The sequence below is a fragment of the Odontomachus brunneus genome, unplaced genomic scaffold (genome assembly GCF_010583005.1).
Source record: "Odontomachus brunneus isolate Ranch 3 - 2012 unplaced genomic scaffold, Obru_v1 Obru_scaffold_026, whole genome shotgun sequence".
Taxonomy (NCBI): domain Eukaryota; kingdom Metazoa; phylum Arthropoda; class Insecta; order Hymenoptera; family Formicidae; genus Odontomachus; species Odontomachus brunneus.
Genome location: NW_022639476.1, coordinates 1,560,160 through 1,585,466, shown reverse-complemented (window position 1 = coordinate 1,585,466; position 25,307 = coordinate 1,560,160). Strand labels below are relative to the sequence as shown.

Here is a 25,307-nt window from a genome sequence, read left to right as displayed (position 1 = left end):
AGAGAGAGAGAGAGAGAGAGAGAGAGAGAGAGAGAGAGAGAGAGAGAGAGACAAGGACAGAACGAGTCTCTTTGAACGTGACCGACACCCACGATTCCGCGACATGCCGCTAGGCGAACGCCAATATAATCCGTCCGCGAATTTCGCCGACCGTTCTCGGTAACGAGCGGCTTTTACGTAAGTCACCGAGCGGATAACGCACCCAAGTGCGCGGCGACCGCGCGCGAGTTAAGTCTCGTTCATTCTGTCGATCAAACTCTCTCGACGCCAGAAACGAACCAAGGTAAACGTGGCGTGCGATAAATCGTGACCGCTCTCGAAAAGCGATTGGAAAAGGCAGGATTACTCGAGATCGTTAAAGCTTCACGCTGCCGACGAAACGGTTCGGGTTAATAGAGCGTGACTACTTAAACGCGCCGCGTCGATTTAAAATGTGCGTGTCTCCTCCTCCTCCTCCTCCTCCTCCTTCTCCTTCTCCTCCTCCTTCTCCTTCTCCTCCTCCTTCTCCTTCTCCTCCTCCTCCTCCTCCTCCTCCAACGAGCAAGATACCCGCAGCGGATATCAAAATACCCAATGATCAATTGGAAAGTTGCATGACACAGAAATTAAACTTCTCGAATATCTGGAGAATCCTGCAGGAGAATTGGTTTTGGAGGCGTTAATTTTTATTTTAATATTATACACAATAACAATCCTCGCTATTGCTTCTTAACATGTACAATTATATTTCTTGAAGTGTGAAACAATTTTTTTTTCAAAGATGCAAAAAAACCTCAGCTACACTCTTTTAAGGTGTATCAGTAAAAATATCTCAACTTACTATGAACTTTGTGGCGGTAAAATTAAGTTTGCAAACTGCATAAATAATGGGAACAATTGCTATATCAATAACTGATTCTTTTAGCGAAATTTTACTAATTGCAATGTTATATTTATAATAGTATCATCAGTTATATGTATAGCATTTTTCAATGAAGAATATATTGATTTTAGAGAGTAAGATAGCAGTGCAATAAAATTGCGCAAATAGCTTTGCACTATTTCAACATTTTCCCGGATTCTTTATGAAAGTCACTAAGCGATCAAATATTCATTCGAGTCTCACAGATCCAACATTGTACGCGGAGGGTAAAATTATCTTCGAGTGGAACTCCACTCGAAAAATAGAGCGACAGCCGAGTCACTCGAGTGACTTTTCGCTCCTCTCGAGCGAGATCCACCCCAAAAAATGTAAAAGGCACACCGCGGCGCAACAATTTTCGCGTTTTCGTAGCGATTCTCGCGCGCGAAAATCTCGGGATCGCGCGCTTGACCAAGTTTCTGCTAATCCGGAAAGAAAGAAAGGCAAAAAGAGGCAAAGTCCTCCGCGACAAGTGGACGCTTTTACAAGGACCACGTGCGCGGTGTAATATCGCCGAAATAGCCATTATTTCGAGGTCTTAGAAACGCTCGGTGGCCCCCGCGACTTAGACCCTCTAAGCCGATAAAGGGCTTCCTGCGCTGAAATTGTCTAACGATAAGATTTGCAGCGGGATTAACAAGCACAACGAAGCCATTCGTGGGCAGCGCGGAAGGTGCAACGTAAGACCTCGCGCGCTGATCGCAGCATCGATTACACGGATCGTAAAACCCTACGAACCGAGGCATGCGCCCGACGGAGAGCGGCCGAGAGCGGCTACCGACCTACCGACATTCGTCGTCGACGGCAGACTTCTCTCCATTTCCTCCTGAAATCTCCCGGGAAAGATCTAATAACGAAACGACTCTCTCGACCAATGCGATCACGATATGATGCATAATCTAAGCGAAGCCAGATTAAAAATTGAATTTTATGTATGAATGCTGCACGATCCTTGCAGTAATATGTTGATATATTTTTGCCTATTATATTGATCTTTACCTGCGACATACTGGTTGCTAAGCAACCAACAACCACTTGCAATATTCCTTATGATATTTTAACTGAAAACGTGATAGTATTTTGTAACATTTTCTTCCAGAAAACAGAATGGTCACAAATTTACTCGATGTCATAGAATTTTTACCAGAACCTGATATAAAATCGATGAATTAATTTATTTGAATAAAAAATGTAAATTTAAATTTAAATCACACGATTTAGAACATTGGCTAGGAGTATCTGAACATTTTCCACTATGCGAGACGGACAGACGGACGGACAGAGTTAGCGGTGCCTCGGTACGTGCGGTTCCGCCGTAAAACCGCGCGTATAACTCGGTCTTTTTACACGCGTGTTAGCGGTCACGCGAAACCGCACCACGGCGCGAGCGTATTTTCCGATCGGGATATCAATTTTTTACGCGACACGTACACAGGCCCACGCCCGGCACACCAGGGGAGGCCGAGGAGAGCCGCCGCGTTTCATTTCGACTGCGGAATTAGTTGCGGTCTCGTGCTCGACCTTCCGTGCTCTCGTGACCGCGGAAGTGAGCGGAGAGCTCTCGATCTACCCATCTCTGTCGCACGCCGATCCGTCCAGCTATCGAAACTGACTGCTATTTGACGAGTATTAACTCGTCGAGGTCGTTGAGTGCGCTCGAGGTACAGTACGAGCGCTTGGAGCGTTTCGCGCACGTACACGAGGACGATTTGCAGCCGCTATTCGCATCACCGGCGAAGCGCCGCGTTGAAGCGACTCGTGAAACGGTGACGCCTTCGACGTGGACGCGGCCGCGACGTGAGTTGAGGGAAAAGGGAGAGGAGAGGAGAGGAGAGAAACGCGAAAATCTCACGTGGCACATTTCGCGGATGATTCGCAGGGCGATTCGCGCGGCCACTCGCATGCATAGATGCACACGTACGGTTGCGTGGTATTGTTTAGAGGAGCGACTGGGGTCGGTACACATGGCCTGCCAACCAGATCGCGGGTCTCTGACCTTACCAGGCGTGTAATCGATGCTGCGATCTCTCTCGCCGAGGAGGTCTTTATGCCGCCGCATCTCGCGTCCTGGTGAGGCTCCGTCGTGCTCGATAGTACTGCTGCTGGCCTGAACGTTCCGCGGATACTCGAGTGAACCGAGTGCTCCCTTCGGGAGCAGCACGAGAGAAAAGAGAAGAAGGAAATGACGAGACTCTCTCTTTCTCGCGTTAGCGATCTTGATCGATGGTCGGAGAGAGAATGAGAGAGCGAAAGAGAGAAACGCGGGCGAGTCGTGTAGCGTTTTGCCTTGCGTCAATGAGGAGCAAAAGAGAAAGAGAGAAAGATGTTATTAACACGTTGAATGGGCATCGGCATCACGATGCTCCGGCGCGTCTCGTTAATTTATATACAGGCCGTAATTGAACGTCACTAACGAATTGAATGTTTAATCGACGGGCAGAAAATCGATGGAAAGAGGCAGTGCTCAAGAGCCTTCACCTATTTGACAGACTTATTTTTTATTCTTTTTTAACTCTTTGTTGGTAGCTTATTATTGCAGTTCCAAAAAGGTAGTTTGAACAATTAGACAAAATATTTCATATTAAATATTGCCGCTTCGTGAACGTTTGACATTAAGTTCGCTTCGATTTATGTTTGTTTCCGAACAATCGATGGGACCAGTCGGCGGTGATGATGATTCAAGGTGTTAATTGACTTTTGGAAGAGGGGACGGAGAGCGCGTTCGCGAATTACGCCGTGGAAATTGTAGAATTCGTACGACCGAGCCTACGCGACTCCGTCGGCGGGATCGCCGCCATTCTGTTCCCACGGCGGTGGCGTGCAATTACGGTGTCGTTAAGCAGGGTAATTTCAAACGTCCAAGTTCAACGGGCGATACAGTGCCAAGTAAATCGAGCTTTTCCTCTGCCCTTCGACACGCCTGCCCGTCGTAGCCACGTACGCATCCAGTTACGTCCCGTACCATCGAATTACGCGCACACTCCGGAGCTTTCACACTTCGCTCTCGATCGCGCCCGGTTCAGAGTTCACCGACGACGCGACTCCCTTCTCCCCGGCCAACCGCGCCTTCGTCGGACAAGTCGCTGTACGAGTCCAAATCTTAGCCTTATTTTCGAGCTGAACTTTCTAACGTCTGTGTGTTCCAAAGGGTTTGCATTGAAAAAGAAACACTTGAAAATTTCTTGGTGGAATATAAAGCTTATTTCTGTAAAATAAACTTCTATCTTACAAAGATATTTGCAAATATTTTTTTCTCAGTGTATTCTTAATTTATATAAATATTGAAATCCTACTTGATGCCTCTGAATGGCAGAGAATGTACAAAATGGTTTTCTTCCGTGTGAATTCTTTTCAATTGTTTACTATGTTTTTAGTAGTCCGGGAATAGATTGCCAAAAAGATCTATTTTGTCGGGAAATATAGTAAATTTCGCTGGAGACATCAAGTATTTCAACACAGCACATTTCAGTTCAAAATATAAGTAGAACGTACGAAATGAAAGGATAGCGAATTACTGCTGAAAATATCGGTCTACCGCTCCTCTCAGTTACAAAATCATACATTCCTAATTTCTACTATAAAATTTTCTCCGTGTAGGTTCTACAAGAGGACTTCTCGGCACGGTTAACAGGTTAAATAGAATCGAAAGAGATTGATGTAGGCTTCGAAGTATCGAAATGAGCGTTAAATGGAACGTTGAGGCGGAAAGTGGGATCGAAATTTCGTCTCAGGTCGGCCACGCGCGTTTATCCTCTCGAGTCGCGCGCTCGGACGTGTATTTTCACCGGGAAATATCGACCAAGCGAGCGAGTCTCACGTCGACCTCGTTAAAAATGCAGTCTCGGTCACGACAGAGAAGGCTAATACCTCGACCGTCGCCGTCGCCGCCGCCGATATCGGCGAGCGTAAGTGCAGCGCGCGGTGACTGATGACGCTCATAAAGTCATTACCGCGATCGAGACCCCAGGCCCTTGACACGAGTCGAGAGAGCCGGGGCTCTCTCTCCGTCCGTGTGCATGTTGTTAAATACCGGAGTTGACATCGTTTAACCCGTCTTTCCGCTGTCCCCACTCACGCGCGACCGTCAGTCGGCGAGACGAGCGATGGACCGACGCGTCTAGATTCGTTCGTGTGCCTCGCGATCGATCGGATTTGTGGGATTTTACACGGGGCATCCGCCGGATGCCCCAACAGGTCGCGGATGTCGGAAACTCCGTGCGCGCGCGCGTCGTATTATGTGTGAGCGCGGCGAGAATAAATGAATAAATTTTATTCGTCGGATATTTTCTCGATATCATCGCGCATCACGAGAGGAATTTATTTCATTTGATTTGTCTGGTAGCTTGATTGATATATTTCATATCTTATTTTTGTATTCAGTATCTTCGATATTGACGAGAAATATCTGGGAAATAAAAGATATTGTTTCGGCGCGGATACCGATAACATATTTACTTGATCTAAATTCTTTTCGAATAGAATAAAACGTAGAAAGCTAAGGTTTGAAAAAAGTGTATATTTTTTTAGTTGGAAAATATTTTATATTAGTACAAGTCAATGTGTTATTAGTATTCTCGGGGAATAAATATGTCCTATTTCTAAAATATTTTCTCTCTCAATGTGTATGAGCGCAATTTGTTAATTTTTTAACATTTCGAAATTTCTCGAGTTTAGTAGAAGAATCTGACTCGGCGAAACGTGACACGTTCTGCAGATAACATAAGTCCAATTCAAGGCCGATTTGTCAATGATAATTTGAGCTTAGATTGAAGTTTAAACTCTCTCTTATGTGTTTGGTGTCTTGAAACGGAATGGAAATTTCAATCAAAGCATACACTACTATTGGAAAATTGGTTTTCAAAGTTTCTCGAATTTCGTGGATTTTGTTGCCGCGTTCCCATTCGAATTTCGTGATTTGCCTCGGCATTTTCGTGCTTGATTATCGTACGATCGTCGAATCTCCCCTCGCAGCCGCGGATCCACGGCTGCCCGAGTCGCGCTCGAGTGCTCTTACACCGGGCGAAGGCGTTTAGTCCAATTACTGTCTTTCGGTGCTCGCGCCGTCCGTCTCTCACGCGCTTCGCTTCGCGTTAACTCGACCGCTTCTCCTCCACGGGTCAACGAACACACCCAAGGGAGACGAGCGACGGCATAAATGCATGGTATTCGAGTAATAAAGCCGAGGACGAAAACCATCTTTAAGAGGCCTTGACGGCGGGAAACCACGAACCGAGGTAACCTCCGCTTACGACGACGAAGGTCCGTCCGATCGGAGGCCGATGCTGATGGACGGGCCGACCGCACCTGTCGCGGACGAGGCGTTCGACAATTTCCCCTGTGTTAAACCAGCCAACTTCCACGAGACTTGAACTCAGTTACGGTAGAAGCTTTTAGGCGTCATGACCGACCGTAACCTGTATATCGCGTGCCCTCTCTCCCTCGATCTTCCTCGTGTGTTGACGCACACGTCGGATCAGTCAGAAAGTTCGGCCCTGCCTTTCTCGAAAGTAAACCAATCACCTTCCACATAGTGGAAATAGGGATATCGCCGGATACTTGGCGAGAAATCATAAACGACGAATTCTCGGCTGACAAATAATTAGTTTCCATTGCATGCACACTGAGAAACAAGATAGTCAGTCTCACCCAGAGTTATTGTATTATTTTCAGCGCCAATTGTATTTTTCTGTTGCTCTACTTTTTTATACTCTTTTTTTCTTTCTTTCTTGTGCTTTCTTCTTCTCGCTGCGATTGAGTCAGATTCAACTCCAAAATCGAACCGAATTTCCCACTGACTCAATATACCGAGTGTCTGGCGATTCATAACGTACACCCGTTGTGTGCAGGTACTGAACGCAACAAACTGAACGTAAAATGCCTCTACCATTTCGCGAACGTAAGATTCTGAGTTGTACTAATTAAAGAAGATTGGTGAATGATCACGCGATCATTCTGCACGCTACGGGTGTGTCGTGAATCGTCTGACAGGCCCCGACTGCATATAATTCTTTTATGTTCGCGCTTTTCGATTTGCGACGCGCGCCAGACGATACACGGTGCGCCGCGACCTCACGCGACTCTTGACACGGAGCCAGACGAGACACGGAGATCCGAAAACGTAGTAATAGAGCTGGCTGCGGTCGGCCAGCAGGCGAGTAAGCAGGAAGGTCTTGTTTTCAGGCGGGCACCGAGAGGCTGCCCCCTGAACCGGATCGCGGCATTAACCTCCAGCGGCGTTGTATATCGCCTCCTCGTCTCCACCTCTCCGCCTCTAACGCTACCATCACACCGCCGCCACCTCCACGATGACCACAACCACCTAACCCCTTCTCTCTCTTTCTCTCTCCGTCCCTGTCTTTCTCTCTCTCTTTCGCTCTCCGCTCGTTCGCTCTCGTCGTCTCGCTTTCTCTCGCGGAGCCGCGCTGAACAGCACTCCGTCCGTCGTCGTCTTCGCCGCCACAGCATGGCATGGCACGGCTCTTCGCATCTGCCCACGGCGTAACGTTCTTAGCTATACTGCTCGAGCAGTTTCCCACAGCGCGTGGACTTATTGGACCCGCGGCAAACGACGATAGCGCAAAGCAAGCGACGGACGGTTGCTGGAACGGTTTGCTCGCGGCATCGCACGGAGCTCGCAGCGTAAGCCCCGCGCATCGCTGCTGTTCTCTCTCTTTCTCTCTCTCTCTCTGTCTCAAAGATAATTGAGACAGTAGAGTCGGAGTCGGGCCAATCTGCCACTCCCAGTGAATTAGGACTACTATTACTACCGGCTAGTAGCAGTTGCCGCGTCTATTCAGGATTCGAGGCGAGCCCTCTGAGGTCAGCCCCGACTAGTAAACTTAACGCAGAGCGCGAGAGGCTTTGGATCGCGGAGAACTAAGTCGTACTGTAACAATGTTACGTGTAAGCGTGCAGGACGGTCAATTAAAATCGGAGTTGCCAGGAAGTTGGGATCCAACTAATTCCCCGTCCGTTATAACGTAGTGACTTGTTTGCCATCACGACTGGAACACGACGAGATCTCTCTTTTCAATTCTTAAAAGAATCGCGAAAGCCTTTGTGACCTCATTCATTTTTCATCGCGCGATTCATTCCGAAGAATCAAAAGGCGCTGCTAGCTTCCAGCTAGCTTCAAGCCAGAGACAGTACATTGCAAGAACGGTGTTTGACATTTTTAACTACATTTAGTGAAACAATTCCACGTCGTGGAAGAACGATTTTTACATTTTTAGGTGCTACTGTAAAACGTTAACAGTGCGGACTTTATCTGCACGTCGTTATTGCTGTTCCTTCAGAATAATGAACAATTTAATTAACGCGTTATAATTTTAACGAGAATAATTATTGCTCTCTCAGCGCGCGTCAAAGGTTCAAGAGAGTCCTCTCGCCAGGTGATAATCGCATTCCTCGTTGCGCGAGCCAATATCGCAGAGGAGAGTCATCTCTTCGGGATGTCGCGGCTGGGTAATCGACGTTGAACGTACATACCACCGTATGGTCTCGCTCAAAAGTCGAAGTACAAAAAGGTCGAAGTACAAGAGCGCGACGGCGATTTTAACTCGGGCGATCCTCTCGTGCCTCGTGAAAAGCGTATCGCTGCGGACCGACCGACCGACCGACCGACCGGTCGGTTGGCTGGCTGGCTGGCTGGCTGGCTTGCTGGCTGGCTGGTCGTGTAGCGTGTCGCTCGCTCCGGGAATTACCGCGGCGGCTAACAAGGTTGTACGAGGTGGGACGATACGCTTAAAACGTTATTACGCTCGCGACACGAAAGTGCGCTATAGATTACGAGATTTCGTGGAAATAGCCCGCGCCGCTAGACCGTATTAATTAAATGCTCTTACGACGAGATACGGCAAGAATTATAGTTTAGTTAGGAGCGCGCGCGCGCGCGCGCACAGGCGAGCGAGTTACAAAAGCGGAGCGACCGAGACGGGGGCGGGAGGGTGTAGAGGGAGAGTGCTAGTTAACCGTGCATTAATCTGGAAAACAAATCTAACCTGCCGTGCACGGCTGTTTGCTTAGGAGAGATTTGGCAAGGAGACCCTTTCGCGCGCACATGTGTGTGTAGGAGTGTATCGCTCCGACCGTGCGGAAGGTCGAACACTACGCGGTTGCCCTCGTCGGTCTTTCACGCCGGGACACCCGCAGATCATTAGGATCCTGGAGATGCCAGCGGCATCGATCCTAGTCGCTCTGTGGCTCGGATCTCTCGTTCTCTTCCCTCGCTCGCGCGATCATTGATATTCGTACACTGAGAGAAGAAATATCTATGAGATAAAAAGTATCTTTTCACACAGCGAGTATAGCATGTTTACTTATATTGTAATATAAAATGCTTTTCAAACAAGAAAATACACGTTTTCATAGAATCTGAGCTTATCATGAAAGCAAGTTGATTATTTTATTTAAATAAAAGAATTTCGATTTAAATGCATATGTTATTAATGTGTGTGCATGTGTGTGAGAATAGATATTTTTTCCCTCTTATTGCATGCAATCAAACGGAGTACCAAGGCGACGTGTCTCCTCGTCGCCTTGACAAAAATGTTTCCCTCACACTTGTCTCTCTCTCTCTCTCCTCCTCTCTCTCTCTCTTTCTCTCTTTCTCCTCTCTCATCCTCTTCTCGTCGCAAAAAGTCGTTAACACTTTGTTGAGCGGTAATGGATTGATACGAAGATTTGCGCGGCGCTCATCAGCGACGCGCTAATGATTCACGGAGAAGTCGACGCCGGCATGGCGATGAGTTTTTCTAACGAAAACCTATCAATCCGAATCCGCATTCGGCGGCTCTGCCTGTTTCCTTCCTACGTTTTTTTTTTCCAGACATTTAATCTCGGAGAGCCAAATTCCGCAAAAAAATCGCTCAAACGCGCTCGCGATCTCGCGACTGATCGCGCCCCCGGGCGGGCTTCTCGATTGGATCCCTCGCGAAACGTTAATCGCGTTAGTTAACAGCACGACGCCGGTTTATCAACGCTCCGCATGCACAGGTACGCGGTCACAGTGTACGCGTGTGCGCGAGCACATTCATACCGCGGGCTATTAGTCACCCTTTTGCCCGAGCAATTACGGCACTTGGTCATAATCCCGTAACGCGCCGGACTAGGACTGGGTCGGCCATTAATTAGACGTTTTCTTTCTCTCCGCCTCTTTCGACGAGAGAGGCGAACGCATAGCACGCACGCACGCACGCACGCACGACGACGACGACGACGACGACTTCGCCGCGGAACGAGCATTAGAAGCGCGCGCGCCGGTACTGCCGCGACCACTATTACTCACCACCACCACCATCATCGCCACAACTACGACGACCGCACTGCGTGTGTCCGCTAATCGAATCCCTGCTAATTACCGGACGCGCTTGTAAAGGCACCGCTTGAAATCCTCGCTGAGACACCGGGAAACCTCTTCTCTCTCTCTCTCTCTCTCTCTACTCTCTTGCAGGACGAGAAACAAAACGCCGCGGAAGCGCGTTTAGCCGCGCATTAGTCGCTCCGACGATAGAACAGTGTGATTCGTGATAATTCTTCACGGCGAGCTGGCTGCGGCGGACCAAATTTACGACGACCGCTCGGACTCGCTTTATTGTAGCATATTCCGAGACTGAGCGTACCGTTACACCTAGCGGGTGGACAGGAGGAAGGAAGAGAGAAAGAAAGGTGAGACGTTCGTTAGGTACAAGCTTGGAAAAGTCGCTCTCTCTCTCTCTCTCTCTCTCTCTCTCTCTCTCTCTCATTCTCCTTTTCTCTCTTACTTTATCGTAGCTGTCTTTTCAGCCGGGCAACCGACCGACTACGCGAACGACGTCTGCTGACGTCTGATAAAACGCGATGGCCTTGTGGAAGGCGACGAGGTGCCTTATTTCACAAAGCGACCTCGCAGCTTTTCACTTTGGTGCTTGGCAGTCTGCTTTTTACGACTTCGTTCCGCGTTCACTCGCAAATGCAGAGTGACGAGAGCAAATTGAAAGAGCGCGCGCATTCGCGAGTTGGACGATCGCGAGACTCGTATCCGAGGGAAAAGCCCGCATTCGCGTGCCAGACGGAATTGTCCGTCTGTCCAATTTCGCAAACCGTGTGTATGTTGAAATAAATAACGCGCGAGCAGTTCGACTGTTCGTTGATGGAAAATCGATCGCCTCGAGAAACGATCGGTTGAATGAAAAACAATTGGACATGGCGCGTAGCCAATGGTATCGTGCGTTGTTGAAACCGCAAGATATCGGTTGTCAGGCGGGAACTTCCTCGCGGAGTGTCGTGATTAAATTAATTAACGACATAAGAATTTAGTGTGTATATATAAACGCGCACGAAATGTTTGCGAGTCGAAGAACTACGGAGTTTCAAAGAATACTGTGATAAAAAAATATATTTTATATATTAGTAATAACTATAATCACATAGAGAAAAATAATTTTTATAAATTATATATGGTCAAAAAAACATTTTCCAAATTACTTTCTACTATAAGGTTAGTGACAATAACATTATATAAATTATCACTACCATCTTCGTGTTAAAATAATCAAAAAATATGATCAGAGTCAGAAATAACTATTTTAAATAAAAAAAAAATTTTAGTTATGTGTCAAAACCATTCTTGCGATAAAGCGACCTGTTTGTCAAAACAGACACTCGAAATCAATTTTTATCACGCATTTTATATACGAGCAGTGAAACGGCGAAGGAAGCCTTAGAGAAACAGCTAATCGCGTAAAAATAAAGCGCGTTGTAACGTTAATTCGTTGCACGTTACACATAACATCCTCCACGAAGCGAATCGTGAAGTATCGGCCGATGGCATGTCGCTAGCGAACGATTGATGTATCCTTGAAAACGCATCTAAAAAGAAATATTTCTTTTTCACACGGAGAAAGCATCTCCGTGATTATACATCTAAGCCGCAGATATCCCGATATATCGAAATTAACCGATTATAGTAAATAACCTAAATATGAATACCGTGGTCGGTAGCTACGCGATGCATGAAGAGCGCTACACAGAGAGAACGATTTATTGAATCAAATAAGTGTTTCTTTGGAATAATCCAAACAAATTGTTTGGTTGATATAACAAAAATATTTCTTTGGAACTAAGCCGCAAATAAATATTTTTGTTGCTTCAAAATTTTGTTCGATTAATCGAAAAATTCGTTTGGACTATTCCAAAGAAGTGTTTATTTGATTCAACCAAATCGTCCTCTCTATATTCCGACGAAAAAGAAATTTTATTAAACAACAAAATGTTATAACAGAAAGTATAATTTGTTAATAATGTGTAACAATGTGTGTACCACGTAAAGATTTCAAGCGTTTAATGTCGCGGCGTCGACGTTAGATTCGGATGAAAAATTCGCGCACGTGCTACGCCGGCGCACTACTTCGAGAGTATGGCCCGATCTACAATAGATGAAGTAAGGAGTAGGAGTAGGAGTAAGAAATAAGCAGTAAGTAAATGGACCAATCACAATCGATTATTTTTGAAACGTGAGAATGGAATTGGTCAATTTGCTTACTGCTTATTTCTTACTCCTACTCCTGCTTCTTATTCCATCTATTGAGCGTCGTCTACAATATGTGGAATAAGCTTGGAGTAAGAAGTAAGCCGTAAGAATTAATCAATCATAGACGATTATTTTTATAATAATCGACTACAATTGGCCAATTCTTACGGCTTACTTCTTACTCCAAGCTTACTCCGCATATTGTAGACGACGCTTTGGCTGCGTTCGTTTTGGCGCTTACAACGCTCTGAGCATCATTTTATCCTTGTTTCTATCAAATACTAAACAAGGACAAATGATGCTTACACGCGCTATAAACGCCAAAACGAACGCAGCCTTTGTAGATCGGGCCTAAGGTGAATGACCGCGCAGCGAGCAATGGGCGTTGCCTACGCTTACCTGAGTTGCGGGAGGGGGAAGGGGGGAGAAGGGGACAGCGCGAGCCGTACCAGTGTGTGCCGAGTCGCGTACCGCGTCAGGTGACTGCGGAAGCTATAGTCCCGCGCCGCATTCCATTCACGCGTCGCGTCGTCTCATCCGCTGCGATAACACCGAGTGATTTAAAGCGCGGATCGATACAATTGTTAATAACTCCACTTGCAGACGTCGTAACGACTTGAACCAAACGTCATTGCAAAGGGAAAATTACCGCGTTCCCGATGAACGTGAAATCGTACTCTCGAGCGTTCCTCGAGAATTTTCTTGTGTACGATAGATCAGGTGCCCGAAACGTGCACTCGACGTACGACACACACACGCAGGCAGATATACACACACATATTCAGTCGTAAAAATCCTAGACACGGGCGTGAACGAATTGAATGACGTCGCGTGCTCGAGTTTCCGCCGTTTTAATTTAATTTAACACGTGCACAACTAATTACGGCATTTCGCAAGTGTGATTATCGTTCCGCGATCATCGTGAGCGTCGGGAACATCTCAATATTTTAACGGTGACTATCACTTTCTATTTTTGTTACATTTAAATGAGAAATTACAACCGCGACTTGTGTATTCTTGATACTTCCGTTTTGTAACTTTATATTTTTGTGCATTATTCATAGTTTAAATCACTTCATTAGAAATTTTGATTTGCGCATAAATTTAAACTGATTCTTTTTTTTATAATTAATTATGTTAGAGTCTTCTTTGAAATTCTTTAGTTCAGTTTCTTATTATATAAATTTAAACTTAATAAGTTTATTATATAAACTTATATTATTATATAATAAGTTTATTATATAAACTTATTATATAAATTTAAACTGATTCTTTTTTTTTATAATTAATTATCTAAGAGTCCTCTTTTTAGTTCAGTTTCTTATTTTTAATTAGTCGACATCGTCTGACTTCTCTATAGCTGCTCCTAATCAGGAAAATTTATTTTTTGTTTTAGATCTCACAGATTTGGCGAAGTTGTGGCGATCACACTATGAAGGCTTTCCGATGGATGCTATACCGAAGGATTCGGTTCGGGTCAAGCAGGGTAGGCTTGAAGGTAAATTCATTGTCTATAGCTTATTAATTTCTCTTTTATTTCTTTACAATCGAAGACTTAGATATACTTGTGAAATTAATTAAAAATTCGATCATAAATGACATACCTAATTTTATATGCTCGTTCATGTTAAACAGAACTTGTAAATCTAATCAGCATTTTTTGTTCCAGAACTGAATAGCGGAATATGGCCTGCCCTGACTTCGATGCAGTTTGGTGAGTGCAAAATATGAGAAGAATTTCTCTTTTTTTTTTCAAATTTTAGCGATGGGATCATTTTCGAACTTTTACTGAAATCAATGCGATTAGTAGATTTTGCATGTTGGGTTTTTATATTTATAAATACGAGCCGTCGAACGAAATGAAACTGTGCGAATCGAGAATTTAAAGTTTTTATTTGAAAGACTTTTATTACATAAAAGTTGACAAGAATATCTGATGTTACGAGTAATTTCTTATAATTTGATGAATAATATCGGAGATTTAATATATTTTACATTCTTATTTCATACAAAAGATTTTTTCATACGGTAGTCAATTGTGTGTGTAAACAGAGGACCATTGTTGTCATTATACACAGTCTGTTTATATCGACGTGTACCACTAGTTCGTTCAACGACTCGATTTTTTGTTATGATTGGCCCAATGCCAAATCAGATATCGGCCGAGCTCCGGCCTTGAGCTTCGCAAAATGTATGGCGAAGTAATTGCGCGTTATAAACGCGCCACATGCGAAATACGCGCTAATTTCGCCTCGTTAATCAATTTCGCGAACGCTACGACCTTTAATTAATCTGTCGAGATATGAATTTTGAGATATAAATTTCGCAATACTCTCACACGCGGGATTATTTATTCCCTCTCGGGCGCGCTGATGCATTTGACAGCTGTCGCGATTTTTAGCAACTGATTCTTTACCATCACGATTGCCTTGATAACCAAACGAACTTCATCGAGAAAAATTTTACGACGGTCTTCGCAATCATTTTGCTCACGCATACGCGACTAGACTCAAAAGTGTGTTATTTTATATATGTTAATCTATACTAAATTATTTAAATTTGTCGCGCGTGCTCTATCTGCAGTTAACAAAAAAAAATTAATTATAGATAGAATATCGAGAGATAAAGTAAAACATTAAATAATCTTGAAGCATCAAAAGAGAACAATAGTCTATATAATTTCGTATCTTGATATTTTGCTTCATTACGTTCAACAGGATTTAGTGTTAGAACTCAACTTTCGACTCGGAAAATCTCACAGTATTCACATGTTCCGTTTCGTCCGTCGTTAAACATATATTCGCGGACCTTGTCGTAAATCAAAATTCTTTGTCGATACCGCTTCGTTAAATATTCGTCGAACGTTATCGATTGACACGAGTGTCAGTCGCGCCGCGAGTGAAGTAAAACGATATAAAGGGCAAGCAACGCGGCATGCGACGCTGGAGGCAACGGTGAGCTGTCTCGACCTGGCTGGACCTGACAGGACGTGGGTGGATCTGGATGGATGTCGCCAAATTTCAACGCAGATTGGTGAGTGTTAAATTTCAACACTCACAGAGTATCATATTACGTAGTGCATGGCTATTTTTCAATCGCATTGATTTCTTACGAATAGAGTGACGGCGCATGGAGAGAATATTGTACTTCTTCTCTTTCATAAGTTATTTTCAATTTTATTTATTTTCACATATTGAATTATTTTTAATTTTATTACATTTATAGAAATAGATTGTCAATAAGTCTATTTCGCTAAAAGAAACAGTCAATTTCGCTAAAAGCATTGTAAATATTTTAATAGTACATTTCAGTTTCTGAAATAGAACATACGAAATGAATATATATATAATTAATATGATATAATCAGTTACTATATATTATAGAATGTCGATCTATTCCTTGCTTAAAAATTTCATAATAATTTTTACAATGAAATTCTCTCCGTGCAGTCACATATATCACAATTTTTACGCTGCATAAACATTCTAATGATTTAATATGTAAAATGTGAACATACTACTGTGTCCAAAAAGTAAGGTGACATTGCATTTATTTCGAAAATTCTTTATTTATTCTTGCAAATCAATTTCGTCCCCTTCAAAGTAATCCCCCCCTGATATAATACACTTATTCCAACGGATTTTCCAATCTTCGAAACAGTTGTAATAATCGATTTCAGGAATGGCCTTTAGCTCCTTCTTCGCAGCGGCTAACTGTGTGACGATAATGCACCGTCACACACTGCGCTGATTATTCGTGATTTTTTAGCCAAAAACTCGACTAATATCGTTCCACAACCACCGTATTCACCTGATTTGGCTCCATGCGACTTCTGGCTCCGGGGACACCGTTTCGAGTCGATAGAAGAGATTTAAGCCGCTGCGAAGAAGGAGCTAAAGGCCATTCCTGAAATCGATTATTACAACTGTTTCGAAGATTGGAAAATCCGTTGGAATAAGTGTATTATATCAGGGGGGGATTACTTTGAAGGGGACGAAATTGATTTGCAAGAATAAATAAAGAATTTTCGAAATAAATGCAATGTCACCTTACTTTTTGGACACAGTAGTATATGTATATATCGAATATCGAACATATTTATATATATTTTAATGATGTGTACTCTGATATAAAGTTAGGATTGCAAGGTTCAATGCAAAACTATTGACACTGCATAATTGGTAATGATATGACATAAACTTCTCTTTGACGGATTCATAATCCGTCTTGATCTGTCGATCATTATTAAAGCGTCACCCAAAGATTTGGGGGGGATATCCTGTGTAAAAAAATAGAAAAAATTAATATACTATATACACCCGATTTACGCGATTTCTCAATGGTTTGAGCAGCGTTTATTTGCGGAAGTTTTCGTTTATCTCGACTTCTCGACAATCTACGAACAAGTTCGCGAGATAAGGATCGCCGATCCTTATCTATGACACGTTATTATCATACATTTTCTCTAGTGATTTAGAATAGTAGTTTCACTACCGCTTCCAATAAGTTTTCGCCTGTTTTGATTGAGTTTCACTGCAAGAAATTTAGAGAGCAGGAAACGCACGTCTCAGAATCGGAAGCACGATCTCGGACGCGAACGCGTCGTCGTTATCGTATATTTATCGCATGTTCCGGCTCGGTGTCGGTAGGGAGGGGCAAAATCGCGCAAAATCGCGAAAGACACGCTCATATTCGCCGCGCTGCGACCCGTAATAGCCATTACGGAATGGAAGGGCGCAAGAAGTGGAAATAAGGAAACAGGCAAATTGAGCAATTGCACGGGTACTCCCCCGGGCGCGCGCGTGATTGGCCAATATTCATATTTTTATTCGCTGCTTTTTCACTGCTCGTTTCCTCCAGTCCCGTAATAGAGCGTAACAGCTTAATGCACTATAAACGAAAGCAGCGGCGGCGGACGTCGATGGTCGATCACGCGGCGCTGACCGGCTTAAGTCCACACATGCACACAATCGTGACACGCGGCCAAGTCACGGCGAGTCGCGGCCGATAAGCCGATTTTAACGGGGCACACGTGTACGGGAGTGCGTACGACCGGATACGCAACTCCACCACCGCGGAGCTCATGATTTACGAACGTTTGCGTTGCGTAAACGCGGCTGCGACAGTTTCTAAGGATGACATAAACGTCACAGACGGACGGAAAATCGCGGGCCATGGTACGATAGTTCGCTGTTACTCGACCTTATCATTCGTAATGGATCGATTACACGACGGACGGTTAAATCAGTTTAGGGGACTGCTATACACTTGAAAACTTTGCCGACTGTTCTTTTGCAAAGCTTATACATATACAGAGTTACAATTGAATTTTGAAACTTAAAAACACACGAAAAGTTTTCAAAAAATTTCTATACACGCGCTGTTTTCCGCTAATATGGTAAATATGGTAAAACAAAGTAGCACACGCTTACATAAAATTTATGTGTATAAGAAATACGGAAAAGATCACGAGATCCAAGTGATATTTTGGCTGAGTCTCTTTTTACACGTTTCTTATCGTTTTAACTTATTTCAACATATTAAATCATAATTTACACGTCTATTAAACGTATACATATTAAATGACATAACTTGAAAGAAATAAATGTGAAAGGGCTTTACGGTCAAATTACACGCTTATGCGTTTGAAAATAACTTGAATTTGCAATGATAGCGTGATGGTACTTGTGACGATCGCCTCGATCGACTTTTCGAGTTTGTCATCCACTTTGGCATTCTCTTAAATCGAGAGCGCAAATTCCCCAACGTGAGATTATTCCTCAACGAGATCGGTCGCGCGGAGAAGCTGGGAGAACGCGAGGAGAGACGGCTCTCCTGAAATCTCGAGTCTGTAAGTCGATGAACGCGCCTCGCTCCGGCCCGTTTAATTGATCGGTGAAATCCGCGTCTAAGAGAGTGGATTCGCGCGAGTAGTAGTAGTAGTAGTAGTCGTCGTCGTCGTCGTCGTCGCGGCATCGTGTACACGGACGGATAATGCGATGCAGACGGAAGGTAGACACTTATCGGGAATTACGAACTCGTAGAGACGACGGGACAGCTCGAGCTCGCGCGGGTAATTAAATGGATACGCCGCCGATCGAGGGGGCTCCATTAACGAGAGAGCGTTAATTAACCGCGCCAGTGTCGAAGTTTCTTGCTTGTCAGCGGAGCGACGCGCGGAATTACGCGCGGTCCGCCGTGATATTTGTGATATGGCCGGCGACTAAAGCGTCCGCGCGAATAGGAATAAGTCGACTTCGCGGGAAACTTTGCGAAACGAACGACGACGGAGTCGTTTCGGAAACTCCCGCGAGAGTTCCGCGGCCGGGGATTTTCACAATTCTCCTTTCTCCCGCGCTTCACTTGGAAGCCTCTGGAGAGCTCGCCGGCTGCGTCGCGGGGATTTCAGCCGCGAAGGAGAACAATCCGAAAAACTCGGATAATCTGCAGGAAATTCTTATTTTGGACAATAACTCGAGTCAAAATTTTAACCTCCCTCTCGACCTGAACTTTTTAACATCCGTATATTCTGGAGGATCAGTGGTATGTTTAATGCACATGGGAACTGAGGTTCTACTTGAGACCTTTGAACGGCAGAGAGTACACAAAATGCCACTTGTTGGTTCGGAAGAGGACCTCCCCGGCAAAGTTAGTAGGAAGAACATCAACAGAGCTGGATAGGTTTTTTAGAGTATCAAAATAAATATTAGATCGAAGTCGAAAACAGGATCAAAATTTCGACTGGGAAAGAAAGGAACCGTGCCTAGCCTGTCCGTGACAATTCCGCACGTAAAGTCGGTTTCTCTCGTTCCGCGTCGAGCGCTCACACACCGGTGCTGCGCAATCATCCTCCTCCGTGGATCACGGAAACGTGTCCTTCTTCCCCGGAGCGTTTTCGATTTATCCCTTATTGCGCCGGGCCCTTGACTTTGCATTCCGGTTTGGGTTCATCGTTCAGCGACACCGCACACAGCTCGACACGGCGAAACCGGAGGTCGATCGAGGGGGACTCTCCCCCCTTGCTGCCGGGCGTGGGAGAGACGGCGGGCGGGGGGAGGGGTGGCGGGATGAAGAGCGGAGAGGCGGCGATCGGATGCTCGCGAATCGGTCTCGAGAAAAAAGAGACGGAGAGCCGAGTCGGAAGCGGGGCGGGAAAGAGGGGGAGGATGCGGGAGGACACGAAGGCAAGAAGGAGATGAGCAGAAAGAGAGGAAGATATCGGCAGGATAAATTCGCACCTCGCGTCACCGTCTGACCTCGTGCCGCGGGGCAAACGTCTGCGCGGCTCGGTGCAATGCCACGCCAGCGGCGCAAATAATCCACAATTGCATCGGGAATGCAGCGGGCGTCGACGTCGCGCTGCGCTGCGTCGCGTCCGAGGACGAGCCGAACGCGTACACACTCGTCTCGAGAGCGCCTCGAAAAATCGCACGGACGATCGAACGCCGTGCGTGCGTTGCGTTGCGTTGCGTTGCGTTGCGCTGCGTTGCGCGCCGCGCCGCGCTGCGTCGAGTCGCGTTGCGTTGCGTAACTCTTTCGGTATCCGGGAAGCGATAGCGGAGACTGTTCGTTATACGGGAAGCTACGATGCGATCTAACGCTTATTTACATACGTCGTTAATTCACGATCTACGAGCGAACGTAAACTTTCGCGTGACGCGGCCGACGCGACGGAAATCTCTCGCCGGTGGGAATATTGTCTGTCGTTATTTATCGTCTCCTAAAGCAAATCCCGATCTGAGCGCGCGGACATCCTCGCCGAGGGCTGCGTTTGCGCGCGACTTTTCTCCGGAAAAGTGAGTTTTCTCTTTCTTCCTTTCTTTCTTTCTTTCTTTCTTTCTTCCTTCCGCGGTCTTTAGCCCGGTGGAGCTCGATACCGAAAGGGGTTAAAGACACCTCTTTGTATATTCAGAAGGAATGCGATAAAGATAAGAGACTTGCAAGGAGAATACACAATCCCAACTTTCGCACGGGATCGTGACGCTTTGTCGCTCACTCGCGCACGAAGCCGAGTTCGTTGGCCCCATCGAACACTATTTATTCGATTAATCACGCGCAACGGTGACACCGTTTTTTCTCCTCTTTGTTCCTAGACCGCGGATTCGCGTCACTGATCAAACAAGAAAATCGACGGCGCCGCGGCGATTACTCACGACACGCAGTCGCGACACCTCGGCTGCGAAAAACTACGTCGCGAGCGCATCGCTGTCATATCCTCGAATTAATAACCATCCCGACTAGAAATTTATTCCATCCGCCTGGTCAAGTTAATTCCAGTCAGTGATCTGTTACAGGATGACGTTATCGGACTCTAATTATTAATATAGCCGTAATTATTAATAATCCTTATTATTGATAAAGTCCTCGTTGCCATGTTGCGTTAGATGACTCATTAGGTTGCGGTAGCATCATCTTATACGCGAAGAAAAAAGATTTCGCAGTTAATCATGATTTGCCGTAAAATATATTTCCTGCTATAAGTGAGAGAACGATGGATAAAATGGGCCGATTTTGATCTAAAAGGTGTAACGTAAATTATACATAATCTTACATTTTTTAGTTCGCTGAATATGATGGTAGCGTTTTTATCCATCTGAACCTGAGGGATTCAGAAACATTAAGTAGGTTTTCAGTTTCCATGTATATTAAACATACACTAAGTCTTCAGAATATACAGATATTAGAAAGTTAAAAAGTCGAGAGTGCAGGCCTGAAATTTCGACTAGAATTGTTGTCCGAAGAAATCCTCGCGAATTTTCCGAATTCTTTGGGTTTCTGCTATTTCATTTCACAGTTAAATATATGCGTACTGGACAGTTACATCTTTAGACATCCGCACATGTTACAACGAGATTTAGCTACCATCCATCCAGACAACACAAAATGTTAAGATAATCCTGGATATGTCCAGGAGCTCCCGAGCTACATCCAGGATAATCTCAGGGCTTTCTGTGTTATCTGGATCGCTGACGCGGCTCAATTTTGTTTCTTTGCACAAACCAGATTGGGATCGATCTGATCAGGAGTATAGAATAAATTGATATTCGGGACGGAGAATCGGTTCCCTCCGTGATTCATCGCGCCTCCTTTCCGATCGACGTTTCTAAAAGACGCGAGACAGCGCGATTAAAGCGATCGGCCCATATACTGATCGCCGATCGGTGACGGCCGGCTTCTCGAATGGAGAACTCGGCTACTCGGCGAGCTGTCATTAACGTCGAGATAACGACGTTCGCACGCGTTCGTTCTCGCGCTCGAGGTGGACGGAGAGAAACCCACTCGGAGACGCCGCGAAGCGCTCGTGCGTCAAACACGACGTGCGCGCTCTAGAATGCAAATTTCCCGGTCTATCATAACATCACGTCGGCGGGCCGATCGAGACGCGCGCGTATACACGTCGAGTGCATTTAGCGGTGACGCGACGTTACCCGCAACGGGATCGCAAACAATTCCACCTTGCGTATCGCGCGCGCGGCTGACATAAGGTAAACATTATATGGTCGTGGACGCGCTGGACGATTGTGGGCGCACTTGAGGAAATATCGCGGGAAACTTCCTCTCTGTCTTTCGTGGAAGAGAATGGGGGAGAGAGAGAGAGAGAGAGAGAGAGAGAGAGAGAGAGAGAAAGAGAATGTTTTATTTATTATGCGCTCTGGGAAGAGTACCTCTCAAGCGCCAGATCATGACTGGCACATGTGCCAGTGGTTCTACATAGAGAAAATATTGTAATAAAAATTTATTATGTGAAGATTATGTTTCATTTTACAATATTTTTTGTAGAGCTGGGCTACGTATTTACGGCATTATAATTATTATAGAAATAGTAAATTCGGCGATCCACAGGAAAAATATCTAAAAAATTTATCTTCCATCAAATGTAGGATAACGTTTGCGGTTAGACGAACATTTTGATAATTAAAAGAATATCCTGCGTCGCACATACGTTTCAGCCTCTTTAACATCCCGCCGTTGTCAAAACTTTTCAGATGAAATTTTTTTACGTCAAATTACTGATCCAGCTTTCGATTTTCACTTGCGTATTCTCAAGACTTGACTCTTTCCGGGTTTTTGTGATAAAGAAACGAAATTGTAATCGCATACATACAAGAAACTACTACACAGTTGAATAATTGAAGAATTAGCCGGAGAAAGAGGGACAGAAATGATCCTCAATTCACGAAGTAGATCAAAATTGCGTCATTATTCCCCGAGACACGCGAGACGGACATTGACTCAGTCGAACGCGATCGTCGCTATAATTTCCTCGACGTTCTCCCGACGCTGCGGAAACCCCACTCTCCATGTGCGACGTATACGAAATTTTATTCCGTACCGTGGCTTGCCGGAACGATCTTCCAGGATTACGCGCGAAACCGTATGGGTGTTAATTGGCGATAATGGTCGGCCGCGTGTCGTGCACTGTCCTTATGCAAATCTGCCCACGTCGACGTTTGCGGAAACATCCTCGTATCGGTAACGGTTTAGTACCTTTTGTGTAATAAAGCGATTCGATTATTATTATTATTATTATTATTCTCACGCCGGCGCGGGATTTCTTCATCGCGCAGTCATACGCAATCGGCGAATTTTCTCCCGCGCCGCTGTCGCGGCCGACTTATGCTGATTTTATGCGAGCGACCTCGCGCGATCCTTCCGCAGCGATTTGAATGAAAGTAACCGCGAGGCGAGGTGGAGAATATTCAACGGGAATGATAATAGCGCGGGCGAGAGAGTGTCGCGTAAATATGAGCGCCGTGTGTGCGCTCTGTATGTTGGTCGGTTTCTACGCATGTACACTCGCGCTGTGGGTCGTGGAACTCGCGCGTTCTGCCTTCGCTCGTGACTCATATTCTCTCGGTCGACCGCCCGCCTGGCCGACGACCGTCTCGCGCGAGCACGACGAATTTGTCAACAAGTCCGGGAGTGTTTTACGGCGCTGGCGACGACGACTTCACGCCGCAGTCGTCATCGGGGAAGCCGATCTCCCGGCGGAACGATAAAGGCGTATCTCCGCGCTCCCGCCGCCGATACGGAGAAAGTACGAGTGCGTGGGTCTTTTCTTTTTTTTTTTTTTTTTTTTTTTTTTTTTTTTTTTTTTTTTTTTTTTTTTTTTTTTTTTTTTTTTTTTTTTTTTTTTTTTTTTTTTTTTTTTTTTTTTTTTTTTTTTTTTTTTTTTTTTTTTTTTTTTTTTTTTTTTTTTTTTTTTTTTTTTTTTTTTTTTTTTTTTTTTTTTTTTTTTTTTTTTTTTTTTTTTTTTTTTTTTTTTTTTTTTTTTTTTTTTTTTTTTTTTTTTTTTTTTTTTTTTTTTTTTTTTTTTTTTTTTTTTTTTTTTTTTTTTTTTTTTTTTTTTTTTTTTTTTTTTTTTTTTTTTTTTTTTTTTTTTTTTTTTTTTTTTTTTTTTTTTTTTTTTTTTTTTTTTTTTTTTTTTTTTTTTTTTTTTTTTTTTTTTTTTTTTTTTTTTTTTTTTTTTTTTTTTTTTTTTTTTTTTTTTTTTTTTTTTTTTTTTTTTTTTTTTTTTTTTTTTTTTTTTTTTTTTTTTTTTTTTTTTTTTTTTTTTTTTTTTTTTTTTTTTTTTTTTTTTTTTTTTTTTTTTTTTTTTTTTTTTTTTTTTTTTTTTTTTTTTTTTTTTTTTTTTTTTTTTTTTTTTTTTTTTTTTTTTTTTTTTTTTTTTTTTTTTTTTTTTTTTTTTTTTTTTTTTTTTTTTTTTTTTTTTTTTTTTTTTTTTTTTAGGGAGGGAGTAGGACCACGTTTGCGGTCGGAGTTTGATTAACGCAGCTGGATATCGCCGGGCGACTCGCTGCGTCGTCACCGTGGCCGCAACTTTTCGAATCGCTCGCAGGGATCGATCCGGTCGCGCTATAACTTGTATATTTCGAGGCAACCTCGAGAGCATGTTCAATTTCGTCATACACTGAGAAAAATGCCTGATATTTGTAATTGTAATTGCATAGAGAAATGATTACTATAAATTACAAGATAAAAGAACTAGTTTTTTTTATCAAATTCTAGTATAATGGTAAAGACAATAATCTTATACGCCACATTACCATTTTCTTGTTGAAACAAGAAAAAAATGTGGTTGGGATAAAAATGACTATAATTTTAGTTAGATCAACATTTAATTTGATAATCTGAATTTTTTCGTTTATATTTCTCATTGCTCACTTATTTCTCATTTTTTAATGCCATTCATATTTAGTAATAATAAAGAAATTGATGAGGTACGATTTCGGCAACTCTCCTCTATATCTGAGTCCCTTTCAATAGTTTCCTTAAAACAATAACAGTAAACAATTTCTAATTTTTTTCCATCCTTTTTTCTTTAAAGAATGTCCCCTTTCAACTACATTTTCTCTCTCTCCTTTGACGCGATTGTACGTGCCGCTTCTTCGCGCGTCCGCTGCACCTTTAAATCGCGGGTGAACGAATTACGAGAGCGAGAGCGCGATAACGAAGTTTATCGACCCGCGGCGGGCCACGACACACGAACGAGGCGTCGCGCTCTCGCCGCAGGCAGGCTGGCAGGCAGGCAGGCAGGCAGGCGGTCGTCCGACGATCGAAAGTGCGCACAGCCTCTCGAGTGGAGATGACTCACGGAGAGGCATCGAGCCTCGTCGAGGCTGTTTGCACAAACGGCAGACCTGCTAACTACCGATGCGACGACCTCCGGCGAACTGGTCGTTCTCGGCGGATGCAGCGACGGCGCTCGCAGACGGCACGGAGCTCTTTCTCTCTCTCTCTCTCTCTCTCTCTCTCTCTCTCTCTCTCTCTCTTTCTTTCTCTTTTTCCCTCTCGCGGGCGGATCAGGGCCGATGCGGCTATAACGAGTTCGACCACCGCGTCGACCACCGCGCTCCGACCGCGAGAAATCGCGCCGGAGGATCTCGAAGTTCGTGC

The 25,307-nt window shown here is 44.3% G+C and overlaps 2 protein-coding genes across 6 annotated transcripts in view; one reads left to right on the top strand and one right to left on the bottom strand.

Annotated features, from left to right (window-relative positions):
- LOC116842698 overlaps positions 1-25,307 on the top strand; it is a 287,750-nt gene that overhangs the window by 158,151 nt on the left and 104,292 nt on the right. For all 4 annotated transcript variants that reach the window (XM_032812264.1, XM_032812263.1, XM_032812262.1 and 1 more), the window contains exons 2-3: positions 13,807-13,908; positions 14,080-14,124. In XM_032812264.1, the coding sequence (XP_032668155.1) occupies positions 13,807-13,908; positions 14,080-14,124 (147 nt within the window). The remainder of the gene's footprint in view (positions 1-13,806; positions 13,909-14,079; positions 14,125-25,307) is intronic.
- LOC116842697 (serine/threonine-protein kinase MARK2-like) overlaps positions 1-25,307 on the bottom strand; it is a 284,293-nt gene that overhangs the window by 212,303 nt on the left and 46,683 nt on the right. The gene's annotated exons all lie outside the window — the stretch shown is intronic.